Source organism: Coffea arabica, chromosome 5e, assembly GCF_036785885.1.
Source record: "Coffea arabica cultivar ET-39 chromosome 5e, Coffea Arabica ET-39 HiFi, whole genome shotgun sequence".
Lineage (NCBI taxonomy): Eukaryota > Viridiplantae > Streptophyta > Magnoliopsida > Gentianales > Rubiaceae > Coffea > Coffea arabica.
In genome coordinates, this window is record NC_092318.1 from 35,072,012 (window position 1) to 35,085,162 (window position 13,151).

The window sequence follows — 13,151 nt, forward strand, 5'->3', positions numbered from 1 at the left end:
TAAAATTATATATACATTATTTTATTATATAGATATTATATATGTAATAGTGATAATTTAATATTAAAAATTAAAAAATTAAATAAAATTTTCGAGTCTCAAATTGAGCTCGAATTGGGCCCAAATTTGAACTTAAAATTTCAAATCCAGCTCGAACTATGGAAAGTTCAATTACAATTCTCTTTACAAGAGAATGCAAAAGAAAGTTCACATCTTGGGTAAGTGCACGTTGAGGAAAGAAAAAAGCCTGTTTTACACAACTCTCGTGCCAAGATGTCAAGAAAAGTGCTTAGTAGTCCCTCGATTTGATTAGTAGAAATGAAAAAAAACAAATGTGTATGAAATAATTTCTCACAACTTAGCTGTGAAGTCGAAGCAAATCAGCACTAAATTTCACCCTACTTCCCCACTCCTTAGGAGAACCTAGCCCCATTCACTAAATTTATGGCTGTCTTTATGTTTTTTGCCAATTCAGCCGCTGCTCCAACATAAGTTTGGGGTGTTAAATTCAAGAGCATCATCTTTGCATCTCCTGGTATATCCAGGTTCTTAATAAATTCTCTCATGCTCTCTTGGGTCACCGCTCTTCCTCTTGTTACCTCCTTTAGTTTTTCATAAGGCTCTGGGACACCATATCTTCGCATGACCTAAAGACCAAACCAAAAAGATTATCATGTGAGTCGATTCTACAAAAGCAATAAAGTTAACTGAAGATAGTGAAATGAAAACCATCCACAATCTGAAGAAACAGTAAACAGTCAGCCATTCAAAACTGCAGTGGGTTCAAAAGGTACCAAATTAATTGTGAATTAGTCACTTAAATGCTAGAAAAATTCCTCCCCACTGCCACCTTAGACCATTTCTTGTTAGGGGAAAATATCTGGATCACTTCCAAACGATAGGGACTTGTCTCTAGTACTTAATCCAACCCTCTACAGATTATCTGTTTGCCTCCACATCATGGTATCAACCTATTCAACCACCTAGCTAGGCCTTCTCTCTCGAGACCAACCCACATTCACCCCTTACCCATATAAACCTCCCCAATCTTCTTCCTCTATCGAATCTTACAGGTCATCACTTCTTCAGTATTCTAGCTCTATCCATCTTGCCCAAATGAACACCCAGACAATGACTTCCAAACCCAGCACTTCGCATGTAAAAATCAAACTACAAATCAGATTAAACTTAGTGTTTACTCATCTGTGTTAAGCATACCCTGAACCAAGTAAAAGAAGAACTTAAAAAATGAAAGACACTTCCACAAATCCTTCAGGTCTCTATACGTTAGTGAAGAGGGAGTTCCCTGCTTTTCTATTACATGTCGGTGTTCTAGAGGGTGCATAATATTTTGGGCTCGTGTGTCATGAAAGTAAAATTGAACAACTGAGTGCAAGTTCATCATTGGCAGCTTTTAGGAGTGTGCTTTTATCGTCTATGTAAAGAGCTCAGGAATCCTCTTACTAGATAAACTATTGGACTTATTCTGCTCTCAGAAATTACTCAAATTTAGCAGAGAATCCTGTTGCTGTAGAAAGGCAAGTTCTTCCTTCCTCAGAGGGATGGAAGGCAGCTGTCAATGTGTTTTTAGTGTGTTCTACGTAGTTCAGTCTTTTATGTTTATTTATATAAAGAACTAAAATTTTCCTTTCCAAATCTTCCTTAAGTTGTCTTCTTCATTTTCTTCCTTTTGCTTGCACTCTTCCTAGTTTGAAAAACTGCGAGTCAATCAATTATATGTTATAGCTCAAAGCAATTAAAAGAGTTCCTATAAATATTTTTCCTTTCAGGTAGACAATAACCATAGCCATGAAGACAGTACAGGAGTCCCTATTAGTTGACCTCAGGGAAAATGATCTAATTATATAGTTCTTTTTCAAACCTGAAGGTGTTAACAGTTATATAGAACTCATTAAAGATGTCTGAATGTAATAAGAAATTAAATTCGTACTAGAATCTTTCCCGTTAACTCTTTTGCCCATTTAACTTGGGATCTTTCCATCACAGACATTATAAGACTTTGTCAAGTTATATACCAACATCTTGCTAGGAGGAGAAATTATGGGACTAAAACTACACAGTTTTTCTGCCCAGCATGCCAAATAATACCAACATCTCATCAATATGCCAAGTTACTGAGTACCAACTCCTCAAACATGCAACAAAGAAAGTAGACACCAAGTAACTGAAAGCACAAATTCAATATCAATTTATTTAGAAGATATCAAATGAAGATATTCACGCACAGTTTGTATTGGTTCTGCAAGCACCTCCCACGTGTGGTCCAAGTCTTCACTCAGGGAAGCTTCATTGACCTACAATAAAACAAAACCAGCCAAATTAGAAGCAACAAAAATGATGCCCAATTACCAGTTTTGCAAAGTTCTTAATATTTAAATAAAGATAAAACTGCTTTGGTTCTTTCATCTGAGAAAAGAAAAAATAGAAAAAGAAAAAATAGAAAAAGAAAATATATGGAAAAGAGTACATGGCTTCCTTCTAGAATGGATTCGTCAGGGGAAAAGACACAGTGAATTTGCCACAAGAAGCTATTATTCCAGTATTGTCAGAAATGCATTTCTAGTACAGATGTTAGATGCATTAGAGGCCACCAATTGCCAGCTGAGGTAGCCGACAAAAATCAACAAACTACAACTTTTTAGAATAATAAAAATAAAACTTTTTAGCAGGGTTTGATTGCGAAGGAAGAATGGAAGAAAACAAGGAATAGAGACACTGATAATCAAAGCATCAAACCAAGATGACACATATCCATGGCCTATATCCGATTCTCAAACAACTTTCGCCTTCTGATAAGCCCTAGCTAAAATACTAAAGCAACCCAACATTTTTCAATAAACTAAGTTCTACAATTGGCCTGTGAAAGCCACCACAAAGACTACTCTAACTGAAGACCCTAAGAATCTCACAAAGACTACTCTAACTGAAGACCCTAAGAATCTTACCATGCTATTCCCTCTGAACTAGTAATCATGAAAAACCAATTACTGAGAAAACTGATTGAGCAACTTCACAAAGTATAAAGCTTACTAACAACTATTCCCTGTGAATAGATCCCAAGACATCATCTCTTTGACTAGTTATTCCCCCTTCATTTCCTAATCAGCCATACCACACCAATGAAGCAACATGAGCATGAGACTACTAATTCCACACAAGCATCTTTCTTATATACAATACTCAACATTCAATACCCCTCTGGTACTCATATTTCTTGACCATCAATGAGAGAACTATTGTGGAATACCTGAAGCTTCCCAATGCCCATTAATGTATTCCTGTAGGCTAGCAGAGAATGTCCTAAACCTACACCCATGTTTCTCAGAACAGTAGAATCAGTCAAGTCCCTCTGCAAATGACAAGCACAGAAATCAATAAGTAACTTTATAACAGAAAAAAATGCAACTACAAAAATAAAGCACAAGCCAAAGTAATTACACATACATATCAAGCACAACCTTGGGATCTATCTAAAACAGTCTCTAATCAACTTTGTTTAAATTGAGTAACAACATCCCTAGCCAGGGTAAAAACTTCCAAGTACAATGATGAAATGGATATTTGCATAGAGCTGAAGATGACACAATTGAGAAGGAAAAAATATTGCACATTTACCTGCCAGCGTGAAATAGGTAACTTCATGCTTAAATGGGACAACCCTGCATTAGCCACTCCAAGATTTCCTTCGCTATTTTCAAAATCAATTGGGTTAACCTTGTGAGGCATTGTAGAAGACCCAATCTCACCAGCTTTAGTTATCTGCTCAAAAGCATGTACAAACACCAATCTTTCATCAAGAGACAACATGTATGTAAACATGAAACACGTGTACATATATATAAATGAGAAAAGTGTTCATATAAGAACATAGATAAAAATTGAAAACAAAAGATTTAAAACAACAAAAAACAGCACTGACCTGCTTGAAGTAACCTAAAGAGACATATCCCCAGATGTCTCTATCAAAATCAACTAGAATGTTGTTGAACTGGATTATAGAATGAAAAAGTTTGCCCATGTAGTCATGAGGTTCAATCTGCATTGCAGAATAATTAAATCAAAACCATGAAGTATCGAATAGTATCATTATGTCAAAGACATAAACCATGATACTTATTTTCATGAAATTGTCATCAAACCAGAAGATCATTCATTGGGAACCAGTATTAAAACTTTCAAATGAGGCAAGACCAATTGGTAATTCTAATAGTGAAGTGGCAACTCAAAGCACTGGGTGGCCTAATGCATGACTCAAATACCTCTGAAGAATAAGCTTCTAAATCTGCCAAAACCAAGCCTTTAGGATCAAACATGACAAGGATCCCATAATATATTTTAATAAACTAGTCAAGGACAAAAAATAAGGGACAGGAAATGAGAAAATTTGAGCCAGAACATGATTAGTTTAGGAAAAGTACTTGCGGCACATAGGGATTGAAATCAATTCCAAGAGATGTCACAAATTCCTCCGCAACTTGCGGCCAATTGATATCAGGATACGCCACAAGATGTGCATTATAGTTTCCAACAGCACCAGCAAACTTCCCAAGTATTTTAACTTTTGAAATATCCCGCTTTTCCCAACTTAACCTGAATGCGAAAATTGCCATTTCCTTTCCCAAGGTTGTAGGTGAAGCTGGCTGCAAAGAAATGGCAGATGTGAACAATTCATTCGAGTTTTCAGCTGTTTGAACAGTAAAGAATCAGAAACAGATCCAGCAATAAGTATCATAAAATATATTGGAGATTCATTGTGCCTTAAAAGGGTAGAATAACTCAGGTTGCATTCCCACGCCCAATCCCCGAACCCCCTCAGGCTCAAAGAAAAAAAAATTAAAATAATAAGAAAGAACAAGTGATTGTTACCTGTCCATGGGTGCGAGAAAGCATAGGAATGTGAGCATTTTCCATAGCCATGTCACTTATGGCTGAAATCACTTCATCCATAGCAGGTAACATCACCATAGAAAGAGCTTCTTTCAGCATAAGTGCATGAGCAAGATTGTTAATGTCTTCAGACGTACAGGCAAAGTGGAAAAACTCGAGCACCTAGACAAGCGACAAGAAAAATACTGAACATATGCAAACCATGCACAGATATTATTTTGGGTTCCATAATTCTTTGGAAACATCATGCAGGGAAATCAAAAGAACTGAGAGTCCTAATGAGGCCATCATGTCATGTCTATAGAATAGAGTAGAAGGAAGGATGACATTTCCATTCAGCTAACATCAAGGTTCCAAACTGATACCTTTCCTATCTCTGGGTGTGACTGGCACCTTTGCTTCAAAAAGTATTCCACTGCCTTAACATCATGGTTAGTCACTTTCTCAATTTTCTTGACTTCCATGGCATCATCCAAGCTAAATCCATCAATCAAGCCTTGCAGATAAGTCTCAGCATCTTTAGAGAAGCTTGGAACCTCAGGAATTTCAGGAACTTGAGAAAGTTTTAACAACCATTTCACCTACAAAAAAAAGGGTTTCTGGCTATGATTTTGTTTGAAATTCATAAAGGCAGAGATGACAGCAAGGCAAAGAAAGAAATAAAGGACATGAAACACTCATGATCATCGGTGAGATGTTAAAGTGTTAAAACTGCTCATCCAAATTCAAAGAATAAGCATGATCAAGTTAGCATGAGAATTAGAGTTGCAAAGTAATTTATTAGATTGGCACAGTAAACTTGGAAGTGTGTACATAGCTCACCTCACCATATTCACACACAATATATATGACTGAAGAGAAAAGGGTCCCCTCTAAGAGATCTCTGCTCGTGAACTGAGACATTTATCCCACCACATAGATAAACCAACACACTTTGCCAACAGCCCTCGTACAGATCTCAAGTTAGGATGGCCAGAATTTCATGTCATGCCACATTTGCAGATACAGGAAGTAAAACTCCTCTGTGGATTGTTAGATGACAATTTATGTTTTGGACACCACTCGACATGATAAAAACCACAAATCGATAATACTATCCAGATCCAGCGCTATCTAACATCATTCCACCATTGCAGTCTCCATCAACATACAGAGTGTAATATAATATGACAAACTAATCTCTCTTTTTCCTTGTTAGAATATTTCTGCTGCACGATCAATAACTGTTTAAGTTTCAAATTCAGATTTCTAGAGAAAATTTGGTACTTTCCTTCCTCATAACAGCATTTTGTGGTAGGAATCACTACTACTCTTAAAATTCCCGAAGTAAAGCTTCAGCAGCCAAATTCAGCATGACTAACAACACAAGGATCAAATTTTAATAATTCCATTTCCTTCCAATCTTACAGAATTGTCGGACAGACTAAAATAAAACTTCCAGCAAAAGCCAAAAAAAAATTCAAAAAAGAAAAATATGATTTCTGTGCTCTGAAGTTCAAAATCAAGATAGTATAGAAAGTAAAGCTCCAAAAAATTTAAAGTAAGTCATGTCATGTATCTGCTAGTCCACCCATTTTGCCCTTTTTCCTCTTACTTTATTTGAAGCCAACACTAATTAGATAAGTTACTTCCAACCAGAATGCGAAATCAGGTGACCAACAATTTTCATTATGCTCTGAAAACTCAAACAGTACATTCCAGATGGTTTGCAGCAAGAATTATCTATAAGTCAGGGAAGCAATTTAGCAATATTACCAGTTAAAGAATTGCAGTATTAGAAACATACCTCAACTAAAACCCTAAAGCGAATTAAACCATATTCACTCATAAAAAAAGCTAGCTCCTTGACCTTAGCCCAATAACGTCCATCAAGAGGACACAGAGCTGTTAAGCTTGAGAGCTTTAAATCATGTGAATCATCAGCAGACATCTTCCTTCCCTATAAAAAAAATTCACAAAAACCCAATAAAATTTCACTAACGAAACCCCATAATAAGAACACAAAAATTTATTTGAAAAAAAAAATTCCAAGTTCCACCTGCCCTTTTTAAAAAAAAACACACACACAAAAGAACTGTAATTGCAACAAGGAAGAAGTTAAATAAACATGATGTTATCAAAGTTTCATCAAATTAGAAAAGAAAAAAAAGTAGCCATTACTTTTTCTACAGCTTTGGTACTGCTCTCTTTTGCAGCGGCTTTGCAGCAGCAGTTTTTGAGTGTGTAAAATGAAGCATTTGAGAGGTGGGGAAGACGGTGATGGTAGGGAAAATGGAGGTTTAAGGTTTGATAATTGCAGATTGGATTGCAATACGGCACTGCTTGGCAATGAATACGAGATACCACCCTAAAACTAGCCTCCACTTCCATCGGGCCAGACTTCTTCCCTGAATGAAATGACTAAGGGGATGCTTGGTTGAAGCTTCAGAATCGTAATTGTAATTGGAATTATCCTAGGTGAGTTGCCCTCACGCAACGCATGAGGCTGCCCTGATCTTGATGCTATGCTGCAATGTAGTAGCACAAAGACGATAAGATGATAATTTTCAGGCTTGCCCAGAAATGTCCAATTATTCAAATTGGGATATTAAATATAAAAGTTACATAAAGGTGCACCAAAATCTTTGCAATTATTTTTTGCAATTTTATTAAGCAATGAAGAGAAGCCACAATTTCAACCAGGTTGCTAAAGGACAGAGTCATTTTTGTTTTGCTGACTAATTGGACAGCAATGGCAATGTCATTAGTTTGAAACTAATACATCACCGCATAATGCTGCCTTACATTTTCTATGTACACCAAAAATGTGTTGCTCATGAACAAATTCAACAGGAATTTATAAACAACACTAAAATATGTTGGGCCAGAAATCCATATAATTGTAAAATATAGGAATGGCTGCAGAATAGCAAGAGATATAGGACTCAAAACGATAAGGATTGGAGAATTGTATGTGCTTTCTTGTCTATGATAAGATAAACAAGCCATTATCTCATACTTAGAATCTTCTCAACACAACATATGCCATTTAATTTTTGTACCAGCAACTCTTAGCATCATAGAAAATAAACATAAAATCTTATAGACTAAAAAGAGAGAGGGAAGAACACCCCAAAACAAAAAACTAAGTAAGATTAATTAAATAACAAAAAGTTAATTGAGATTAAGCATTACAGACTCAGATTGTACGCAATCTAAGCACAATAATAGTAGAAAGGTCCACAAGTGCAATAGCATGGCAGTTCCATTTTTTTTTTTCAATCCAACCAAATCAAACTAACTTTCACTAAATATGATAACTCAAGCCAATCCCCTGGGAACAAAATCAACAAAAAATGTAATGAAAGAACCATACTCTAGCAAAAGAAAAAGGACAAGCAAGATTTATGTAAAGACATGAGCAAAGGACATCAATTATACCCGTTTATTTTGTGACAAAACGGTGTCTTCAGAGTTCAAACTATTGTTTTATCAAATGGAATAAAAAAGTAAAGCTCACTACATTGACAAAATATACATCCAGTCTAACATGAAAACTTCATGAAGAAATGTCATTGAAGTTGGCAATATCAAACTACATCCCCTAATAAACAACTAAAAAGTTGTGAAATTTGCTTGATTGATGGCTTGATTGATGTTCTTTAAGGATCATCATCATCACAAATATAAGCTTAAAAAATAGCTTCATTACCAGTGGCACTGGTAACTAACCAGGTTGGCATTCCCAACCGAAATAAATTTCAACAAAAGACAAACTACAAATTGCCTAAGAAAACTAATTAGTTTATTTTCCTTGCCAATATTGAGTTCATAAACAAAAGAAAAGCAAATCTTGCAACCCATCAATAAGATTGACAAATAACCAAAATCTAAAAAACAAGGCTAACATCTATAGACAAAGGGAATGAGCAAAACTACAAGTTGAACAGCAAATGTACAACGAATAATATGGCCGAGTTGAATTCTGAAAAGAGTAAATTGAACTTTAGGTCCTGGCAGTGTATGATTCCCAAAAGAAAAACTCGAAACAGTAAAAATGGAATAAGTAAAGCAAGAAAGTAAAAGAAAATAAATTTGGATCTAAAGGAAATAGGATGCCATCACAAATTTTCATCTTCACTTTTCTAAAGACTAATAACAGGGTAAAGAGAGCAGAAAGCTACAGTAACTGCAGGTGGAGAAATCTGTTCACACACAAAAAAGGGCATTAAAACATACCGTCATGGCTTAATGAAGAAAAGTAACCTCTTTTATTTTTTCTTCCTTCATCTAACAAAGACTTAGAATAAACAACACTGGCAAGAGCAAATTTATTAGGAAAAAAAGGAAAACGAAACCTTGGATCTGCACTAAACAAATTAACATTTTTTTTGTTAAAAAAAAAAGCCCCTAAATAAAATTCACCTTGAGAAAACAACTTCTACAATCCTTTTCTACTATGGTGCAAATCTTAATATCTCAACCTGTAACAAACATTTGGAATTTAGTAGAAAATAAAGATAGTTATAATTCTTATGTTACACCATGAAATCTGGCATAGCATATGTAAGATCACAAAAGGAAGTAAAACAATAGGAACGAAGCACTAAGCACCTGAATGTTTTTTCAAAGTTTTACATCTAGATCACACTCAATGTAATTAGTCATCTCTACAGAAGGAAATTGAACCTGAGAAAGTACCTTAAAGTAAAAGCCTTTAACACTTACTAAGTCATTCAAGCCAAGTGTGTTTCTCATTCAGGTTTTAACTTCCTAAGCTTGTCCTGCATGACAGTACCATGTGCTTTGAATGAAAGTCTTATGTACTTTATTCAGTAATGGACAAAGTCAAAAGGAACATGTTGGGCTTCCAGTGGGTCCAAATAAAGAAATTGAGGTAATTAGGTATGAGCCCCTTGATTTCTAACTCATACTATTAGCCAGATAGCATTTTGAATATCCTATGTTCTTTTTCGATGAATCTATTTACTGGAAAGAGTTCATCTTTTTTTTTTCAGATAAACCCTAATAAATTCATCCTCTTCATACAAAAGCAATAGCAAGACAAAAAGAAAAAATTCAAAGGATTTGAGAGTTGACATAAAGAAATCAAAAGAACAACATTATTATCAGCCAAAAAAAGGAAAAATTAAAAAAAAATTCAAAAGAATGTATCCCTGGAGAACAGAAAATAATGATGTTGTCATCTTTCTTCGTGCAAAGGCAATAACATAAAAATGCAAAATCAGATAAACAAAAAATCGGTGACACAAAAATACTTTCTTGAGATGCAAAAGATTTAACGAACAAAGGTCTTATTAATTGAAAATAAAAAAAAAAGAAGAAACCATGGGTCATTAAATCTAATAAACATAATCCACCAGTTGAAGGATGAGGGATAAATCACAAAAGGGACCATAACTCTCAACTTCGGGCTAAATCTACCTCAATAATACCTCAAACATAAGCCAAATATTCAAAAAAAAGAAAGCACAAAACGAACTTATTAGCTTGGCATTGAAATGTACCAAAACACAATTAAGTACAAGAGAGAGCAACAGACCTTCTCTAATTTATACAGAAAGATCAGCACTGAGAATTGTGAGGATGGCAATTCTAAAGGACATGAAAATCAGGATTGTCGTCCAATACCCTCTCCTGCAACAAAAATTGAAAAAAAAACTGTTTATCATTTAAAATCAAAACATTTGAAGATGAGGGCGTAAAAATATTCAAAATAAGACTCACCTGAATAAAATTTCTACAAGCTCCAAAAACCTACCACTGTTCTTTAATAATCAACAGAAACTTAATCATTTTCTCATAATCAACAGAAACTTAATCGACAGAGATATCTACTAATTATTAGCATACACGCACATCCATTTGACTAAGATATTTTTCTAAATAAAGTGTAACAGCTTACCTGTCCAAAGCTGAACTATGCTAAAAGTCCAAGGCTTAGACCGACTGGTACTAAACGAACCATTACCCCTATAAAATTCAACCCGAAAGTGAACAACAATAAATAGGAGGAAAAATAAATTGTTCATATGCAAAACGGAAACAAATGAGAAAAAAAGAAGGTTATAAAATGTTACACAAAAATAATCAAATAATCACCAAGTTTTTAGCCAAAGACATTGTGCTAAAATTTGAACAACCCATGAATCCAAAACAACCAAAAAATACACCAAGCAATTTTCCCATACAGAATGGAAAATCACATAAACTTGTATAGGTGCTGTAGATGGCCAGGAAAAAAAGGACAAATAAGTAACATGAGAACTATTAAAAATGCGTGCAAAAAATAAAAAATAATAGTGAAAAACCCGATATCTGGAAGACTGAAACTCAAAGAAGCAAAATCACATACAATTTTTCTTGGTAATGATCTTCTCTTGACAGCCTCTGTCTCCTAAGAAAGCATGGATAGAAAATCAGGCATAGTACATGTGAAATTTTAGATGGTAACCAAGAGCAAACGTTGAGGAAAAAAATCAAGAAATATTGAAAGGAAATAAAACTAAGAGGCAATAAAGAACGTGAAGTCTAGAGTTAGATTCTTCAAACTTCCTTGTTTTTGGATTTAATTCTTTCAACCGTACTCTTTGTTCGGGAGAGCGAGAAGGGATCAGCCAGAGAGGCAGACGGCGGCTCTCTGGGATTTGGAGGAGGGGATGTCGTGATAGGGGCTGTGCGTGTGTGGGGGGTAATTTTGCCAATTCAAATAACTAAAACTACTAAATCAAGAAAACCAAAAAGGTTAATTTTTTGGTGTTTAGCTGATAAGAGTACTAATTTGCTATTCCGGGTACAAAATGCTATACTTATGGTGCATTTACTGTTTTATCTCGTGCACAGCTGATTTGCCATTAGGGGTGGCAATGGGGCGGGGGTGGGGCAGGGGATCCTTCCCCCGTCCCCCGCCCCATTGTCAAATAACTACCCCCATCCCCCGCCCCGCCCTGTTTCCCCCGCGGTCCCCCGCTAGAAGAAAGTGCCATCAACAAAAAAAGGAAACCACTGGTTCAGTGAAATGCCTCTGAGCCTTTTCTCGTTTGGCAGCGAAATTTGGCAGTGAAATGCAAGCAGAAAATTAGCGGAAAATCTGAGAAAGAGCGGCAAGAGATAAGAAAAAATATCCCCCACTACACCACAGCCCACAGGAATAATGATGTAAGAAAAACTATAATGTATCCTCGCGCAAAAGAAGTCGACAGGAAAATCAGTGCTTTCCACAGAAATGCTCTTCTAACTTGCTACTAGACCAGAAATTCAGTTCACTTGCGATACCCAACCCTCCCATCCAACCCACACAGTCATGCGCAAGCTGCTGCAACTATTACGATCAGTAAGCAAGAAATATTAGCATTACAAACAAAAGACCTACAACACCTAGTCGTCACAGCAGCTAGCCACAGGCAAATGAAATGCGATAACCCCAATAATTCAAGTTAATTAGCCAGCCCAAAAGCTTTGATTTAACGAATATTGATTGGAAACTCAAAAACCTAGAACCAGAAACAGAGACAGACCCGTTCCCTCCTAATTATCAAACAATTTAAGCGCACAAGGAAAACAAAGACGAAGATATCAGCAAGAAAAGGATGAAGATTTACCTCCGATCACTTGCCGGCCAAATTCATCCTCGCTCGATCTGGGATTCTGGGTTGGGTAAAATTTTAGGAGGATTTAGACAGAGAGGATGGGTTTAGTTGAGTAGTGATTACAACTGAGGGGAATGGGAGGCGACAGCGGTGGCTGCGAAGGAGGGAACGAAACCGGTGAAAACGAGGGAGCACCTGTGGTAAATTTCATCGGTTAATCACAGAAAGGTTATAAGTTCCTCGCAAAATCATTGGTCGAGACAAACAAAATGTGCGTTGAACGGCAGTCAAAGGCAGACGAACAAAGGTGCGGCAGATGACCAGCTTTGGCCTTTGTAAATTGTAAGTGAAGGTGTAGGTTTAGGAAACTTAGGATTGTTTTATATATATACAGTATATATCATGCAGGGACAGCGCGGTGTATGTCGCCCCATCCCCTGTCCCGTTTTAAGGTGGAGGAAATATTTTGCTTCTGCCCCCGCCCCGGCTCCGCCCATTCCCGCCTCATTTCTATCTAGTGGGTGCTTGTCTCTATCTAGTGGGTGCTCGTCTCTATTGCCATCCCTATTTGTTATAGTACAAAAAGATAGCTACATATTTTGCATTTACAAATAATTAAACTACTAAATAGAGATTTTTTTAAAAAAATATAGT

General features: G+C 36.1%; 1 protein-coding gene across 14 annotated transcripts; it reads right to left on the reverse strand.

Annotated features, from left to right (window-relative positions):
• Positions 1 to 276: 276 nt before the first annotated feature.
• Positions 277 to 13,044, reverse strand: LOC113688021 (uncharacterized). 14 transcript variants are annotated; one of them, XM_027205595.2, is made up of 16 exons: positions 12,510 to 13,043; positions 11,264 to 11,305; positions 10,814 to 10,881; positions 10,636 to 10,676; positions 10,451 to 10,545; positions 9,313 to 9,371; positions 7,069 to 7,415; positions 6,695 to 6,847; positions 5,274 to 5,489; positions 4,888 to 5,070; positions 4,440 to 4,661; positions 3,941 to 4,057; positions 3,637 to 3,780; positions 3,269 to 3,370; positions 2,247 to 2,315; positions 277 to 647 (listed from the first exon to the last, which is right to left on the reverse strand). In XM_027205595.2, exons 7-16 carry the CDS (start codon positions 7,276 to 7,278, stop codon positions 414 to 416), a joined length of 1,650 nt encoding a protein of 549 aa, XP_027061396.1. In that variant the 5' UTR covers positions 7,279 to 7,415; positions 9,313 to 9,371; positions 10,451 to 10,545; positions 10,636 to 10,676; positions 10,814 to 10,881; positions 11,264 to 11,305; positions 12,510 to 13,043; the 3' UTR covers positions 277 to 413. The 14 variants fall into 14 exon arrangements, with proteins under 14 accessions (XP_027061396.1, XP_071904601.1, XP_027061395.1 ...); XM_072048500.1 differs by lacking the exon at positions 10,636 to 10,676; XM_027205594.2 differs by lacking the exon at positions 9,313 to 9,371 and having other exon boundaries at positions 10,636 to 10,671.
• Between the last annotated feature and the right edge of the window lie 107 nt (positions 13,045 to 13,151).